The sequence below is a fragment of the Leuciscus leuciscus genome (assembly GCF_965113295.1).
Source record: "Leuciscus leuciscus genome assembly, chromosome: 6".
NCBI lineage: Eukaryota > Metazoa > Chordata > Actinopteri > Cypriniformes > Leuciscidae > Leuciscus > Leuciscus leuciscus.
Window position 1 is genome coordinate 6,196,676 of NC_138730.1, and position 14,920 is coordinate 6,211,595.

The window sequence follows — 14,920 nt, forward strand, 5'->3', positions numbered from 1 at the left end:
ACCAGTCAGCACTTACACTGCAGCACACACTACACTACACACTACAGAAGACAGCTGTCTATACCCTCACCAGTCAGCACTTACACTGCAGCACACACTACACTACACTACACTACACTACACACTACACTACACTACACACTACAGAAGACAGCTGTCTATACCCTCACCAGTCAGCACTTACACTGCAGCACACACTACACTACACACCACACTACACTACACACTACAGAAGACAGCTGTCTATACCCTCACCAGTCAGCACTTACACTGCAGTGCACACTACACACTACACTACACTACACACTACAGAAGACAGCTGTCTATACCCTCACCAGTCAGCACTTACACTGCAGTGTACACTACACTACACACTACACTAAACTACACTACACTACACACTACAGAAGACAGCTGTCTATACCCTCACCAGTCAGCACTTACACTGCAGCACACACTACACTACACACTACACTACACTACACTACACTACACACTACAGAAGACAGCTGTCTATACCCTCACCAGTCAGCACTTACACTGCAGCACACACTACACTACACACTACAGAAGACAGCTGTCTATACCCTCACCAGTCAGCACTTACACTGCAGCACACACTACACTACACTACACTACACACTACACTACACTACACACTACAGAAGACAGCTGTCTATACCCTCACCAGTCAGCACTTACACTGCAGTGCACACTACACTACACACTACACACTACACTACACTACACTACACTACACTACACTACACTGCACACTACACTACACTACACACTACACTACACTACACTACTCAACACATGTTATAACACATGAATAAATCATTTACAACACGTTTTGCGTCCCCTAATCTAAAGTGTAAACTATTCATCACTTGTAAATGTGTTACACATCATTCTTAGATAAGATTCGTTGATCTTATGCCTTATTGATTCTTGAAGTGGTATCCTATGAATATAGTATAAGACATTTACAAGTGATGAATAGTTTACACTTTAGATTAGGGGATGCAGAAAGTGTTGTAAATGATTTATTCATGCGTTTACACATCGTGTTGAACACTGTTACAAATGATCTGTACGTGTATTCAAGGCATTTACAACACTTTCTGCACCCTCTAATTGCTACAAACATACATACAAAAAAAAAAACATTATTAAACATTTATGAAACGCATATTCATGTTTTGTAAATGATTAGTTAATCATTAACTAATCAATTGTAAATGACTTACAACTGAATATACAAAACATACATACAATAATGAACATAACACTTATTAATCATTTATGAACGCATAGTCATGTTTCGTAAATAATTAGTTAATAATTTACTAATCACTTGTAAATGAATTACAACTGAATATACAAAACATACATAAAATGTTAGTATATCACTTGCTAATCATTTATGAATGTTTCATAAATGATTAGTTCATCATTAATTAACCACTTATAAATGACTTACAACTGAACATGTAAAGGAACCAATTAGATAAAAGAAATGCCTTTGAACCCTACTGAAAAATAAATGCTCCAAAATGTATTTGAAACACATTTCTTTTATGCTTAGTATACTACAAATACATTTACATATTTATGTACAGTACTTAATATAAATACCCTGCAGTTTAACTTTTAGTTGGCTATACTACTACACTGTTATACTTAATATTAATATTGAAGACTTAATATTAAGTCTGCTAAATTGGAACAACTAATTTTGTACTTTATGTACTTTAGTTATCCAGAAATTGTGCTGAGATCCAACTAAAGATATACTGAAGTATATTTGAACGTGATAAAATGGAGCTATTGCAAGTATACTTTAGGTACACTTTAAATATCTTGCATTTAAAGACTGATATTATATAGAGATCATACTATCCTTACTAATAGTGATATTAAAACACATTTTAGGCTTTGTGTGCATGAACAGCAAGAACACATTCAAAGTTGTCGTGTTAACAGCCCCTGAATTAATAACTTATGATTTTTACAACGGAAATGAATAAAAAACGTACTTAAGCTTACTAAGCCAAACAAACTGTGTTGCATTCATTTCCTATTATCACTGTAAAGCTGCTTTGAATGAATGAAGTTGACTTGACTTGACTTAATATTAAGAAATGTGCATTGTGCAATAAAGAAGTACTCCAAATAAAGTTTAAATAGAATATTTCTATTTATAAGTCTCAAGCGATATGTCAGTGAATATGTTATGGATTTGTACTTAGTATGAAATAAGTATATTTTAAATATGCATATCCATTATACTGCACTGAGATGGCAGTAATTACTTTACTTTATTACTACTGTAACATATCCATCCATTCACTTTCACAGCACAGCACAAAAGTCTCAAAGTTATACATTTAGTAGCTTATATAAATGAACATAATGGACAATAATAGACATTGTAAAATGGATTATGCCAAACATTCAGCTCTGACAACATTCAGCAGGTAATGTCAAAATAATTGATTGTACAAGAAAGGGAACTTGTTATTTATATTTGTATAATCCACTTTGTGTCTATGTGCTATACGTGTTATGAGACCTGCTTTGCCACAATATGGAAGTGAATCATGGACAGATACAAATATAATATTCTGAATTACCAACCCATGAAAGCACAAAGAAAAACTAAAAGCAGTGATTGTCTATAATTAATGGTTATCATTATATTCCCACTGCCCCAAACGCCTTCATTAGAGATTCAATCTTCCAAATTTCACCTAAAGACACACAACCACTATTATTTCTAATATGAGATCCAAACCAAAACATTTATTTTAGAATAAATAATTTCAGATTTCAAATCCAGATGATATCTACCATAAAAAGCTCCTTGTGGAAATGCTAAATAAATGACTAGTTGACTGAACGTTAGTAAATAATCCTGCGATTGCTCTTCCCACAGACTGGTGTCCGAGTCTAAGCTGTGTTCCAGGTGATCGTGAAAGGCTTTTCAACGGTGTGAGATTGTGATGTTGCATCAAACTGCAACTCCTGAACCTGAGGGAGAGGAAGAGACAGAGTTTGTGATGCAGTTTTTCAGACTAAACGAAAGCTAAACTACACACTCATGGTCAGCAGTTACTTTACAAATCCTCTTTAAGGGAATGAAAATGTGCTGGAGATGAGCTCATCCTCATGCCATCAAAGATGTGGAGGGGTTTGTTTTTCCATGGGAACAGATTTGGAGGAATGTAGCTTTACATCACTTGCTCAGAAATGGATCCTGTGCAGTGAATGAGAGTCAGCTGATAAAACACATCACAATAATCCACACCACTCCAGTCCATCAATTAACCTCTTGTGAAGAGAAAAGATGAAACAAATTAATCATTAAGACGTTTTGAACTTCAAACCATGGAGTCCATAATCCATTATAACGCTTCCTCCAGTGGAAAAGTCCATCTCCTATTGTCCTCTTACATCACAATCCACCAAGATATTTGTTTAGGACTGTAAATAGTACTTGATTTGTGCATATTTGTCTCCTGATTCAGACTAGACGATTTTTTCATTGGAAGAAGTGTTATTATGGATTATGGACTCGTATGTTAGCCAGAAGCAACGGTTTAAAGTGAAAAAGTCTTAATGATGGATTTGTTTCTTACAAAAACACAGATTTTGACTTCACAGGACGCTATTTGCACTGTAAAAAAAGTTGCACTTTTACATTTTTAAGTACAATCAACAGCTATTTAAGTCATTTCAACTTAAATTACATTAAACAGACAAAAAAAAAAGAGTTGAATCTGGTATAAATTACAAAAAAAAGTTGAAAACTGCTTGTTTTGATGAGTAAAAATATATGTTGTTATAACTCATTTTTTTCCAGTGTGATGGACTGGAGTGGTGTGGATTATTGTGATGTGTTTTATCAGCTGACTCTCATTCACTGCACAGGATCCATTGGTGAGCAAGTGATGTAATGCTTCATTTCTCCAAATCAGTTCCCATGACGAAACAAACTCATGTACATCTCGGGTCACATATATTTTCAGCACATTTTCAGGGTGAATATATTTACAGCACATTTGCATTTTTGGGTAAACTATTCCTGTAAGAGCTTAAACTCATGTGTGATTGTAGGCCAGTTCCTTCAATGACCTCATAATGGTGAAATGATGGAGAGAAATCAAAGGTTTTGGAGTGAATGTTTGGGAAACGCTGATCTGACATACGCTGCAAACAAACACATGGAGACAGACGGAGCCGCCTCACCTCTTTCACACTCATTATTCAGTCGGAAAATACTTAGAAAGATCAATGATTTGGTGTGGGCTGGAACATTAGTTATTCAGATTCACATGTGCACTTCCACCATTTCCCCCCTTTTATTCTTCTCATGAATCGTATAAATCTCAGTCTTATTAATAGAAACGGAGCGGTCGATGCACACACAACTCTTTTAAAAGCAGTCCAGGAGAACGTAAACTCTTCTCTGTATTTCCTCCGGCCTGAAGATATGGAGGACGAGGAGAGACATGGACAAAATACCAGGAGGAATCGGGCTAATGCATCCACATCTTTAGCTTCACATTGTTCTTATTCTTTGTCAGTGATTCTTATTACTGTAATAAAAAAAATCTCAGCATAAAGTAAAGGCAGCAAACACATTCTTACATGATGCATAAATTATTTTCAATTTAAAAACTATATTTATTAATAAAATGCTTAATTGTCATGAAAATAATAGCGCATAAAACTATTCAAATGTAAATATTAAAATCTCTTTTAAAAATTGCAAATAATTTTAAGTAAAATATAATTTTGTATTTCTTTGAATGGATTTTGGGGTGAAATATGACCAGGATAAACAAATACTTCCATGACATATAAATAATTTTCAATTTAAATAAAATAATCATTTATAATTGCATTTATCAGTGCTTAATTGTCATTAAAATAATATCTCTTAAAATATTAAACTCTCTTTTTAAAACATATTTTCATATTTGTATTGATTTTGGGGTGAAATATTATAAGGACAATTTCATAAGATTCACCCAATTATACAGTAAATGTATATTTCAATTAAATCAGTAACTTTATAATTTGGCAAATACATATATATATTTTAAATTCCATAAACAAATATTACATTTATTAAATAACTATTAAATATAATTGTTATATTTATATATATATATATATATATATATATATATATATATATATATATATATTTTTTTTTTTTTTTTTAATGACTAAATTAAATAGATTCCGTTTTCCCCCAGTGTTTCTGACAGTATCTAGCTGTAGTATATGTTTGCATGAAGCGTCTGACCTCAGCGTTATATGTGAATGGCAGGTCGGCGTCAGGCTGTCCAGTCACGCTCAGTGTAACACGAGCTGTTACACACATATAAACACACAGCTGTTACACACATATAAACACACAGCTGTTACACACACATAAACACACAGCTGTTACACACATATAAACACACAGCTGTTACACACATATAAACACACAGCTGTTACACACATATAAACACACAGCTGTTACACACACATAAACACACAGCTGTTACACACATATAAACACACAGCTGTTACACACATATAAACACACAGATGTTACACACATATAAACACACAGATGTTACACACATATAAACACACAGATGTTACACACATATAAACACACAGATGTTACACACATATCAACACAGCTGTTACACACATATAAACACACAGCTGTTACACACATATAAACACACAGATGTTACACACATATCAACACAGCTGTTACACACATATAAACACACAGATGTTACACACACATAAACACACAGCTGTTACACACATATAAACACACAGCTGTTACACACATCAACACACAGCTGTTACACATATACACACACAGATGTTACACACACATAAACACACAGCTGTTACACACACATATAAACACACAGCTGTTACACACACATAAACACAGCTGTTACACATATACACACACAGATGTTACACACACATAAACACACAGCTGTTACACACACATAAACACACAGCTGTTACACACATATAAACACACAGCTGTTACACACATATAAACACACAGATGTTACACACATATAAACACACAGATGTTACACACATATAAACACACAGATGTTACACACATATAAACACACAGATGTTACACACATATCAACACAGCTGTTACACACATATAAACACACAGCTGTTACACACATATAAACACACAGATGTTACACACATATCAACACAGCTGTTACACACATATAAACACACAGATGTTACACACACATAAACACACAGCTGTTACACACATATAAACACACAGCTGTTACACACATATCAACACACAGCTGTTACACATATACAGACACAGATGTTACACACACATAAACACACAGCTGTTACACATATACAGACACAGATGTTACACACACATAAACACACAGCTGTTACACACATATAAACACACAGCTGTTACACACACATAAACACACAGCTGTTACACACATATAAACACACAGATGTTACACACATATAAACACACAGATGTTACACACATATCAACACAGCTGTTACACACATATAAACACACAGCTGTTACACACATATAAACACACAGATGTTACACACATATCAACACAGCTGTTACACACATATAAACACACAGATGTTACACACACATAAACACACAGCTGTTACACACATATAAACACACAGCTGTTACACACATATCAACACACAGCTGTTACACATATACAGACACAGATGTTACACACACATAAACACACAGCTGTTACACATATACACACACAGATGTTACACACACATAAACACACAGCTGTTACACACATATAAACACACAGCTGTTACACACACATAAACACACAGCTGTTACACACATATAAACACACAGCTGTTACACACACATATAAAATAAATCTATAAATAGATCATATTTATAATATATATAATATAATATATCTATAATATTTTTCTAATAAATAGATCCAAATAAATCTGAAAGAACTGCACACACAGCTTTCTTCAAAACATACAAACGTACCGAAGACGCAGTGAAAGTCGTCAAGAGGAAACGCTTGTTCTGAACAGTATCTGTAAAGAGAGAGAAAAAGAAGAAAAGATTAAGAGAAGAAACAAGAAAGGACAATTTAAAAAACCCTGTGGTAAAATTACTCTGATTTTAGAATGATCTACATTAAAATAATACTAATATAAAGACACATAGTCAGAACAGAGTTTTATTGTTTGTAATGCTGATGAGATTAAATTGTTACCAATAATAGCATTTACTAAGAGGAAACAGTAATAAATCCAGCACAGACTAATCAAAAATACAAAAATATGATTATTGTAAACTAATACATTTAGTCATTTGCATCACATAACCAGCTCCATATATGTGGCTTTTCTGATGTCAAAACCATTAAGTTCCTCACGATTCTCATCTCTACACACACACACACACACACACACATATAACTTACCAATTCCCTCTCCGTCATCCCAGAATAAGGATCCATGTGCTGAACCTCCATCATCAAGAGCAACAAGAAGACCCAGAGGATTCAGACGACTACAAGAAGAAAACATAAAACAAAACAGTGAACATTAAATTAGTGTTGTGACATCATAGAATAAACATATTAACATCTACATATTAAAGTGCCCTTATTATGATATTTTAAAGGTTCCTGATGTTGTTTTGGAGTCTCCTACAGCAGGTTCACATGCATCCAAGGTCAAAAAACACTTTAATTTTCTCATAATATCCACTGCAGCATCAGCTATTTAATACAGTGTTTGAGGGCGGGGCAAAGCAGACGCTGTTCAGCCAATGAAGACCATAGGCTGGCATTATGCAAATTAGTTACAAACCTACGTAGATTCAGCAGGAAGTGAGATTACTGATGATTAGTTTCAGTTCAGAATCGCTTCTTTCTTTTGAGAGACAAAATGTATCTGCACTTTGATCTCTGAAACTTTACAGCGATTTTACATTCACAAACAGCTTTATTACACACTACATGAAAGGTCATTTCTGATAAAGCATAATAGGGGCACTTTAATATTTCTTCAGTGATCAGAAACATGGTCATCTTGATAAACAACAATGTGAACACACACACAGAGAGTGGAATATGGACATGCATTCTTTTTTTTTTTACTGTTTTTGGAGCAAGAAACCTTTCGAAAGTGAAAAGAAACACCACTCTAGAGAAATGTCAGAAGTCTTAATAAAGATGGCGGTTAGCTTGTTGACCTGTAGTGTGTGTTGTTCTCTGCTTTCTGCCAGGGCAGGACGTGTCCTCCTCTCACATGCAGGTTCATTTTCCATAATGGTGCATCCATATCCACAAACTGTCCTCGCACTCCAACAGCTTCACCCTGGTGGATACATCACATACAAGAGACAAGAGAACCCAATATACAGAAAGTATCGCAGGCTGAATGAGTTTGGAAGCCAGCTGCATTATAACTGCTTCTTTAGTTGACATGATGCTAAAATCTTGCAGATGAAATGCTTACCGTGTGGTAATCGTACCAGCGGGCGTTTGGCACGTAGCCCCTGACCACAGTTACACCCTTCACAAAACAAAGTCAATGAGAAATTCATTATTATTATTATTTAAAATGAACTTAAACATGACTACTGGCTTGCAGCGTGAACATAGTGGAGTTGTGTGTGTGAACATAGTGGAGTTGTGTGTGTGTGAACATAGTGGAGTTGTGTGTGTGTGAACATTGTGGAGTTGTGTGTGTGTGTGTGTGTGAACATAGTGGACTTGTGTTTGTGTGTGTGAACAAAGTGGAGTTGTGTGTGTGAACATAGTGGAGTTGTGTGTGTGTGAACATAGTGGAGTTGTGTGTGTGTGAACATTGTGGAGTTGTGTGTGTGTGTGTGTGAACATAGTGGACTTGTGTTTGTGTGTGTGAACAAAGTGGAGTTGTGTGTGTGAACATAGTGGAGTTGTGTGTGTGTGAACATAGTGGAGTTGTGTTTGTGTGTGTGAACAAAGTGGAGTTGTGTGTGTGAACATAGTGGAGTTGTGTGTGTGAACATAGTGGAGTTGTGTGTGTGAACATAGTGGAGTTGTGTGTGTGAACATAGTGGAGTTGTGTTTGTGTGTGTGAACATAGTGGAGTTGTGTGTGTGTGTGTGTGTGTGAACATAGTGGAGGAGTTGTGTGTGTGTTTGTGTGTGTTCAGTACCGGGTCCAGAGCAGGTGTGATCAGAAGAGCGGGACCCCAGAGGAACTGTCTGTCGATCTTCCATGTGTTTTCATCTGTGACAAACCTGCAACACAGAACATGATCTCTCAACACTGGACATGATGCAGATCATGAGAGAAAAGAGACAGGTTTAGAGAATGTTAGACAGAGAGTTTGGCACAAGTTTTGCTTAGTCATTCCCATGATGCTTTGGTATGATTGGTATGGTGTGATTGAAACGAGAGGATGGACTGGAAATAGTTTCAGAAAGAAATGATGGTGTGATGAAGATATATTTGGAGGGAAAGAGAGGAGCACAAGAAGAACGAAGGTCTTAGAGGGACAGTGGAAGTTCTGTCATCATTTCCTCTCATGTACTTCTTCTGTATGGAAGAAGAGAACTGTAACATGAGTGTTCTGCTGAACATCTGGCTCATGGTTTTGGGTGATTTTCATGTGTGTGTGTGTGTGAACTCCTGAGAAACACTCACTCGTGCAGCAGGGGTCTGACCACAGTGTTTCCGTGAGCGTGAGCTTCGTACATCAGTGTGTACAGATACGGCAGGAGGGTGTAGCGAATATTCAGCACATCACGAGACACAGCAGCAAACTCCTCTCCCCAGGCCACGGGGTCCTGCCTCTGTCAGAGATCACATCATCATCATCATCCAGCTCTTCTGAAGAACACACGCACAGATTCTAATGCGAGCTTCATCAGCACAGCGATGAAGGATCTGAAAAGGATGCTCTTCATCATTTCTGAATGAAAAATGTTACATTTGAATTTTTTTTTTTCTTCATCGGAATGGTACGAAACTTGGTAAAGGTTTTGCCACTTGCTGTGTGAACACACACAAAAAAATCATGGGTATGATTCGAACAGGTTAAATGGTCCTGAAAGAAATAGTCACACTTGTGCTCCTCGCGGTCAAAAATGAGCATGTTGGAATTGAATGGGAGACGAATTTCATCTAGTGGAAACTTTTGGTACTGCAGCCAAAAAAAATCTTACTGAAAGCTCATTTTTTTGAGATATCAGGCTAAAATTTAACACAACTTGTTTAGATTTATGGCTTTGATTTTCTCCCAGTTTTTGAGTAAAACATTACTCAACATATTTCATATAAAAATTGAAAATAGTATTTTTGCACATTTCTCACAACAATAAAAGTAAAATTATGTAACTTTTTTGAAGTTCACATTTCAAAACTTTTTTCACTTTCAAACTTAAGTCTGTGCTCTAAAGCATTCAAGATTTACCACAGTTTAAATTGGAAATGTAATTTTCAGGTCTATGCTCAAAAAGTGAATAAATGGATTATAAATTCAGCGTAAATATAATTTAGTACCTTAAAAGCCCCTAAAAATACAAAATATTAAATCAAAAACATTATCAAACTAAAATATAGTACATTAATTTCATTGAAATAAAAAAATACATTTGGTCGTTTTTGCCCGACACGCGAAGAGCACCAGAGGGTCAAATACCACTAGGCTTAGAATAAGATAATTAGGGATGTCCAGATCCGATCACGTGATCGGAAATCGGGCCCGATCACGTGGTTTCAGACTCGATCGGAATCGGACGTTACCTCCCGATCAGGACTCGGATATATATGTATATATATTCTCATTATTTTTTAACACATCTATAGTTATGCGGTGGCACAGAGTTAGACCCTTTTGACTCCACACAGAAACAGCGATGCGTGCGGCATGACATCACTTTGTTGCAAAGACGTATGATGTGTAAAACCAAGTGAAAAACAAGTGAAAGCGCGGCCGCACCGCTGTCTCCTTCTTTCCACAAGCGCTTGCTCTCTGTGGCGTCTGTCGTTGCCAGAGCCGCCTTAACCTAATGTTAGGCCCCGGGGCTGAGAGGTTTTGTAGGCCCCCCATCCCCTCAATTTAAAGAGTCTCATTTAAAAAAAGTGTAATAGCCTATCTAGGTAATCTACATGATCACAAAATGCATTAGTTTCTTTCGAGAACTACAACAGTGATTTTTTTTTTAATATTGTTTTTAATTTTAATATTGTTATTAATTTTAATATTGTTATTAACATATCACTGAGCACATAAACACAAGACACTTTATTTAACAACCACACACAGAAACTAATTTTCAACTTTATACAAATGAGAAGCGATTTTCGCGAGCGACAACCAATAGGAAAGAAGCCTTTCAGTGGAGCTCAGCTCCCGTCACCATCTCGAGTGCAGTGCAGGCAAGACAGAAGAGTTCAAGGGCGATTTCACCGTTTTATATGATTTGACTGTAACCAACCACAAACATGGATATAATAAAATAATGCATGGAAAAGAAACTGTCGACAGTCTCAGTGAGTTTAATTCATACATTTATAGGTCGAGTGTTTTAGTTTTATGATGCAAGTTTAGCACTGCTGCAGTTCATTTTACAGTGCATTATGTTGACTATTAGGGACAAGAAAATGTATTAGCCTATTTGTCAAATTCGGATGACGTTTTAGTAATTTATGACAGTATGAGTGAGTTTAATTTGTAGATCGTTAATCTAGTCAATTATTTAATCCCTGAACACTGCTGTGTGGTAATATAAAAACACTCTCCCAACAGCATACTGTTTCTTTTGAGCCTAATTCCTAGTCAAATTAAAATGATATAGTTGTATAATATCACTTGTGGTGGTGTTTTGTATAGATGTGGCCAGACGAGCAGTCTCGCCTCATTCGCGCCGCGGGACCTCTAGACGCGCGTAAACGCGTCTTTACAACACTGAAATCACTCGCGCCAGACGCGCTATTCGCGTTTGGTGTGAACGCACCATAATAATAACATTAGAGCGACAGCACTACCAACGCCCACAAGCGACTAGCGACATACAGCGACAAAATCTGACAAGTTAAAACAATATGACCTTTTCAGCTCATCATGAACCTGAACATGGGAGGCCCCTGAATTTGGGAGGCCCCTGGGCTTCAGCCCAGGTAAGCCCGTGCATTAATGCGGCCTTGGTCGTTGCTATGCAACCATGAACTGCGCTCTCCATGATGACAAGGAAGTATCAGCAAAAGATTAATAGCCCTTTCATTAGCTTTACTACTAGATATATTTATGGAGATGAAAAATAATAAGGCGCCCTATGATCAGCTGTTCGGCCGAGCATTCAATGTTGTTACGCTGTAAGCTGATCAGTTGGTTCGTTGCTGCCGCGCTCTATCACTCGCACACCATAAAGAGCAACATGTTTTTTAATGTTTCAGTTTCTTGATTAAAATGACATCATTTGGAAGCGGATAATTTCTTCACAAACAGCTCATTTTGACTCAAAATGATAGAATGCTGCACCTACACTCGATAGTGTGAATAAGATCAGCGCAACGCAGACTGCATTGATAGCGTGAAACGTGATCTGTCTACAGCCAGGGCTCAGCGGAAGACAGAGAAAGCCGGTCCAGCGCTGATTGAGGATTTAAATTCGAATTAAATTCGAAAATAAAAGACAGTTTGACATATTTTTTCTCGCATCTGTGAAATTATTCTTTTTTTTAAACATTTGCTCTGAGATGAAGCAAAAATATTTGTGCGGGAATTTCTCACACTATAAAAGCTAACCGTGCAGGAATGGTTTAAATTATGCGCAATCCCCGCATTCACGCACCGAAAATTCAAGCCCTGCAAAGGTGAAGAATTTATGTTATTTATTACATAAATGATTGTTCAAGCTACCTCGCAGAAGTGCTCTGTTTGTAAGAGTTGTTGAATGTTAAAATAAGGTGAATTAAATCAAAAATAAGGAACATCCTGGATCTGGTTTTTTCGCTCTTCTTTCTTCTTTTTTTATGTATTATAGAAGTATCGGATCGGGACTCTGTATTGGTAGATACTCAAAATCAAATGACTTGGACTCGGACTCGAGGGCAAAAAAACCTGATCGGGACATCCCTAAAGATAATCATAAGTTTTTGGTCCAGAAATCCTCAATCTGTCCATTAACGTGTGTGTGTGTGTGTGTGTGTGTGTGTGTGTGTGTGTGTGTGTGTGTTCTTACTGGCATGTTAATGGTGTTGTGGTTTCTGGAGAACGGGTAGAAAGCTCCGAGCTGCATCCAGCGCAGGCACATCTCATATTCGGCAGGGTTAAAGAAGCCACAGATATCAGCGCCGGTCTGGAACGAGAGAGTGATAGAGAGAAACACAAATATAGATCTCTGTATAAAAAAAACGGGGCCACAAGAGCATTCATATATAAAAAGCATAACATATATAAAATAGAGTCAGTGTAATGGCTGCTTGCTAGTGGAACTAAAAAATGTATTTGATAGGAAATAAAGCACAAATGACAAATCAACAGGACGAGAGAGGCACTTACGTAAGAGATGCCAAATATGCTGAACTCCATCATGCCTGAAAGACAGAAAGAGAGAGAGAGTTTGGTTTCCATGTATACAGATATTCAGTTTATACACTGAACTGTACAGTAAATAGCAATAAGCATCATCATCACACCTATGATGGACTTCAGAAGCTGGTCCCAGCTGGAGTAGTTGTCTCCCAGCCAATGTCCTGCCCAGCGACCACTAGACGGGTATGTTGAACGGGTAATAACCACACCTCTCGTTCCAGTGGTACTACGCAAAGCACTGTGAAATACACATAAACACACACAGCAATCAAAACACATTCCAGAACAACAGAGAAATAACTATAGTAGTGAATATGGAGGAACAGAAAACTCACTCATAAGTGGGTTTGGTGTGAGACCAGCCGTACAAGTTGTGGACATCATAATGCTTGACGCGTGTGCCATCAGCGAGGATCTGCTCGCTGTTCATGCACATAGTCTTATGGTTCAGACCTCTATGCATGGACTCCAGTGCTGGGAAAAGATCAAACACATACATAGGGCAGTAAATGTTAGGGCTGCCCCCTTAATACTCGACTAAATGTTAGTCGAAGAGAAGAGGCTTAGTCGACCAAAACTTTATTCATTGGTTAGCTGTAACTTTACATGGTCGCTCGCTCTAACATTAACCTAGATAAATGAGTGCTATTATTAGACAGATATCCAAGTGTTTGTGTGGAGTGTGGAAGTTGAAGTTTAGTGTGTTTACTGCATCACATGGAGACGCCAGCGCAATCATTTGCATTTTCTTTCTTGTAAAAGCGGAAACAACGTAAAATACTCGTCATTTTTGGCCATACAGATAAGAGTAATACATCATTGGAAATTGAGTCTAAAGGGTCTACTTTTATTTGTGCAAACTCACAATATCAATAAAACGTTGTGCTTCTGTAAAATAAAGAAAACAAACAGGATGCGCTTTCTGCCGTCTCCGGGAACTTCTTTTTGGAGCATGTGACAAAAATTAACCGAAACTCAGTATACTCGCCTCACAGACATGAGAGATATATCTATAGAAAGATTGACATGTCTACTTTTAACAAATACTCTCTGATTATGTAATCCATATGAAAGGTGCATTTCTCTCTATAGGCGCGTCCACTTCATCTTTGCAGCCGACACTGACTCAGAAAACACTAGTTTATTAATAAACAATTAAAATGTCATTAGTGTCATAGTCATTATTTTTGCCAGTGCTTTGCGTAAAGCTTTATGCGTGTGCTTGAGCATGGAAAAGGCTATATATTAAAGGCTCATTAGGAATAAGTTCCCTCTCCCAGTA

The 14,920-nt window shown here is 36.9% G+C and overlaps 1 protein-coding gene across 1 annotated transcript in view; it reads right to left on the bottom strand.

Annotated features, from left to right (window-relative positions):
* Window positions 1-6,581: 6,581 nt before the first annotated feature.
* The window catches only part of LOC309500520 (sucrase-isomaltase, intestinal-like), a gene marked incomplete at its 3' end in the record, with an annotated part of 46,676 nt that continues 38,337 nt past the window's right edge, over window positions 6,582-14,920 (bottom strand). Inside the window, 11 exon segments of the mRNA XM_082172129.1 lie at window positions 6,582-6,590; window positions 7,085-7,134; window positions 7,527-7,615; window positions 8,303-8,427; window positions 8,569-8,625; window positions 9,253-9,337; window positions 9,744-9,892; window positions 13,286-13,402; window positions 13,606-13,640; window positions 13,743-13,876; window positions 13,974-14,112. Of these exon segments, the coding sequence (XP_082028255.1) occupies window positions 6,582-6,590; window positions 7,085-7,134; window positions 7,527-7,615; window positions 8,303-8,427; window positions 8,569-8,625; window positions 9,253-9,337; window positions 9,744-9,892; window positions 13,286-13,402; window positions 13,606-13,640; window positions 13,743-13,876; window positions 13,974-14,112 (989 nt within the window).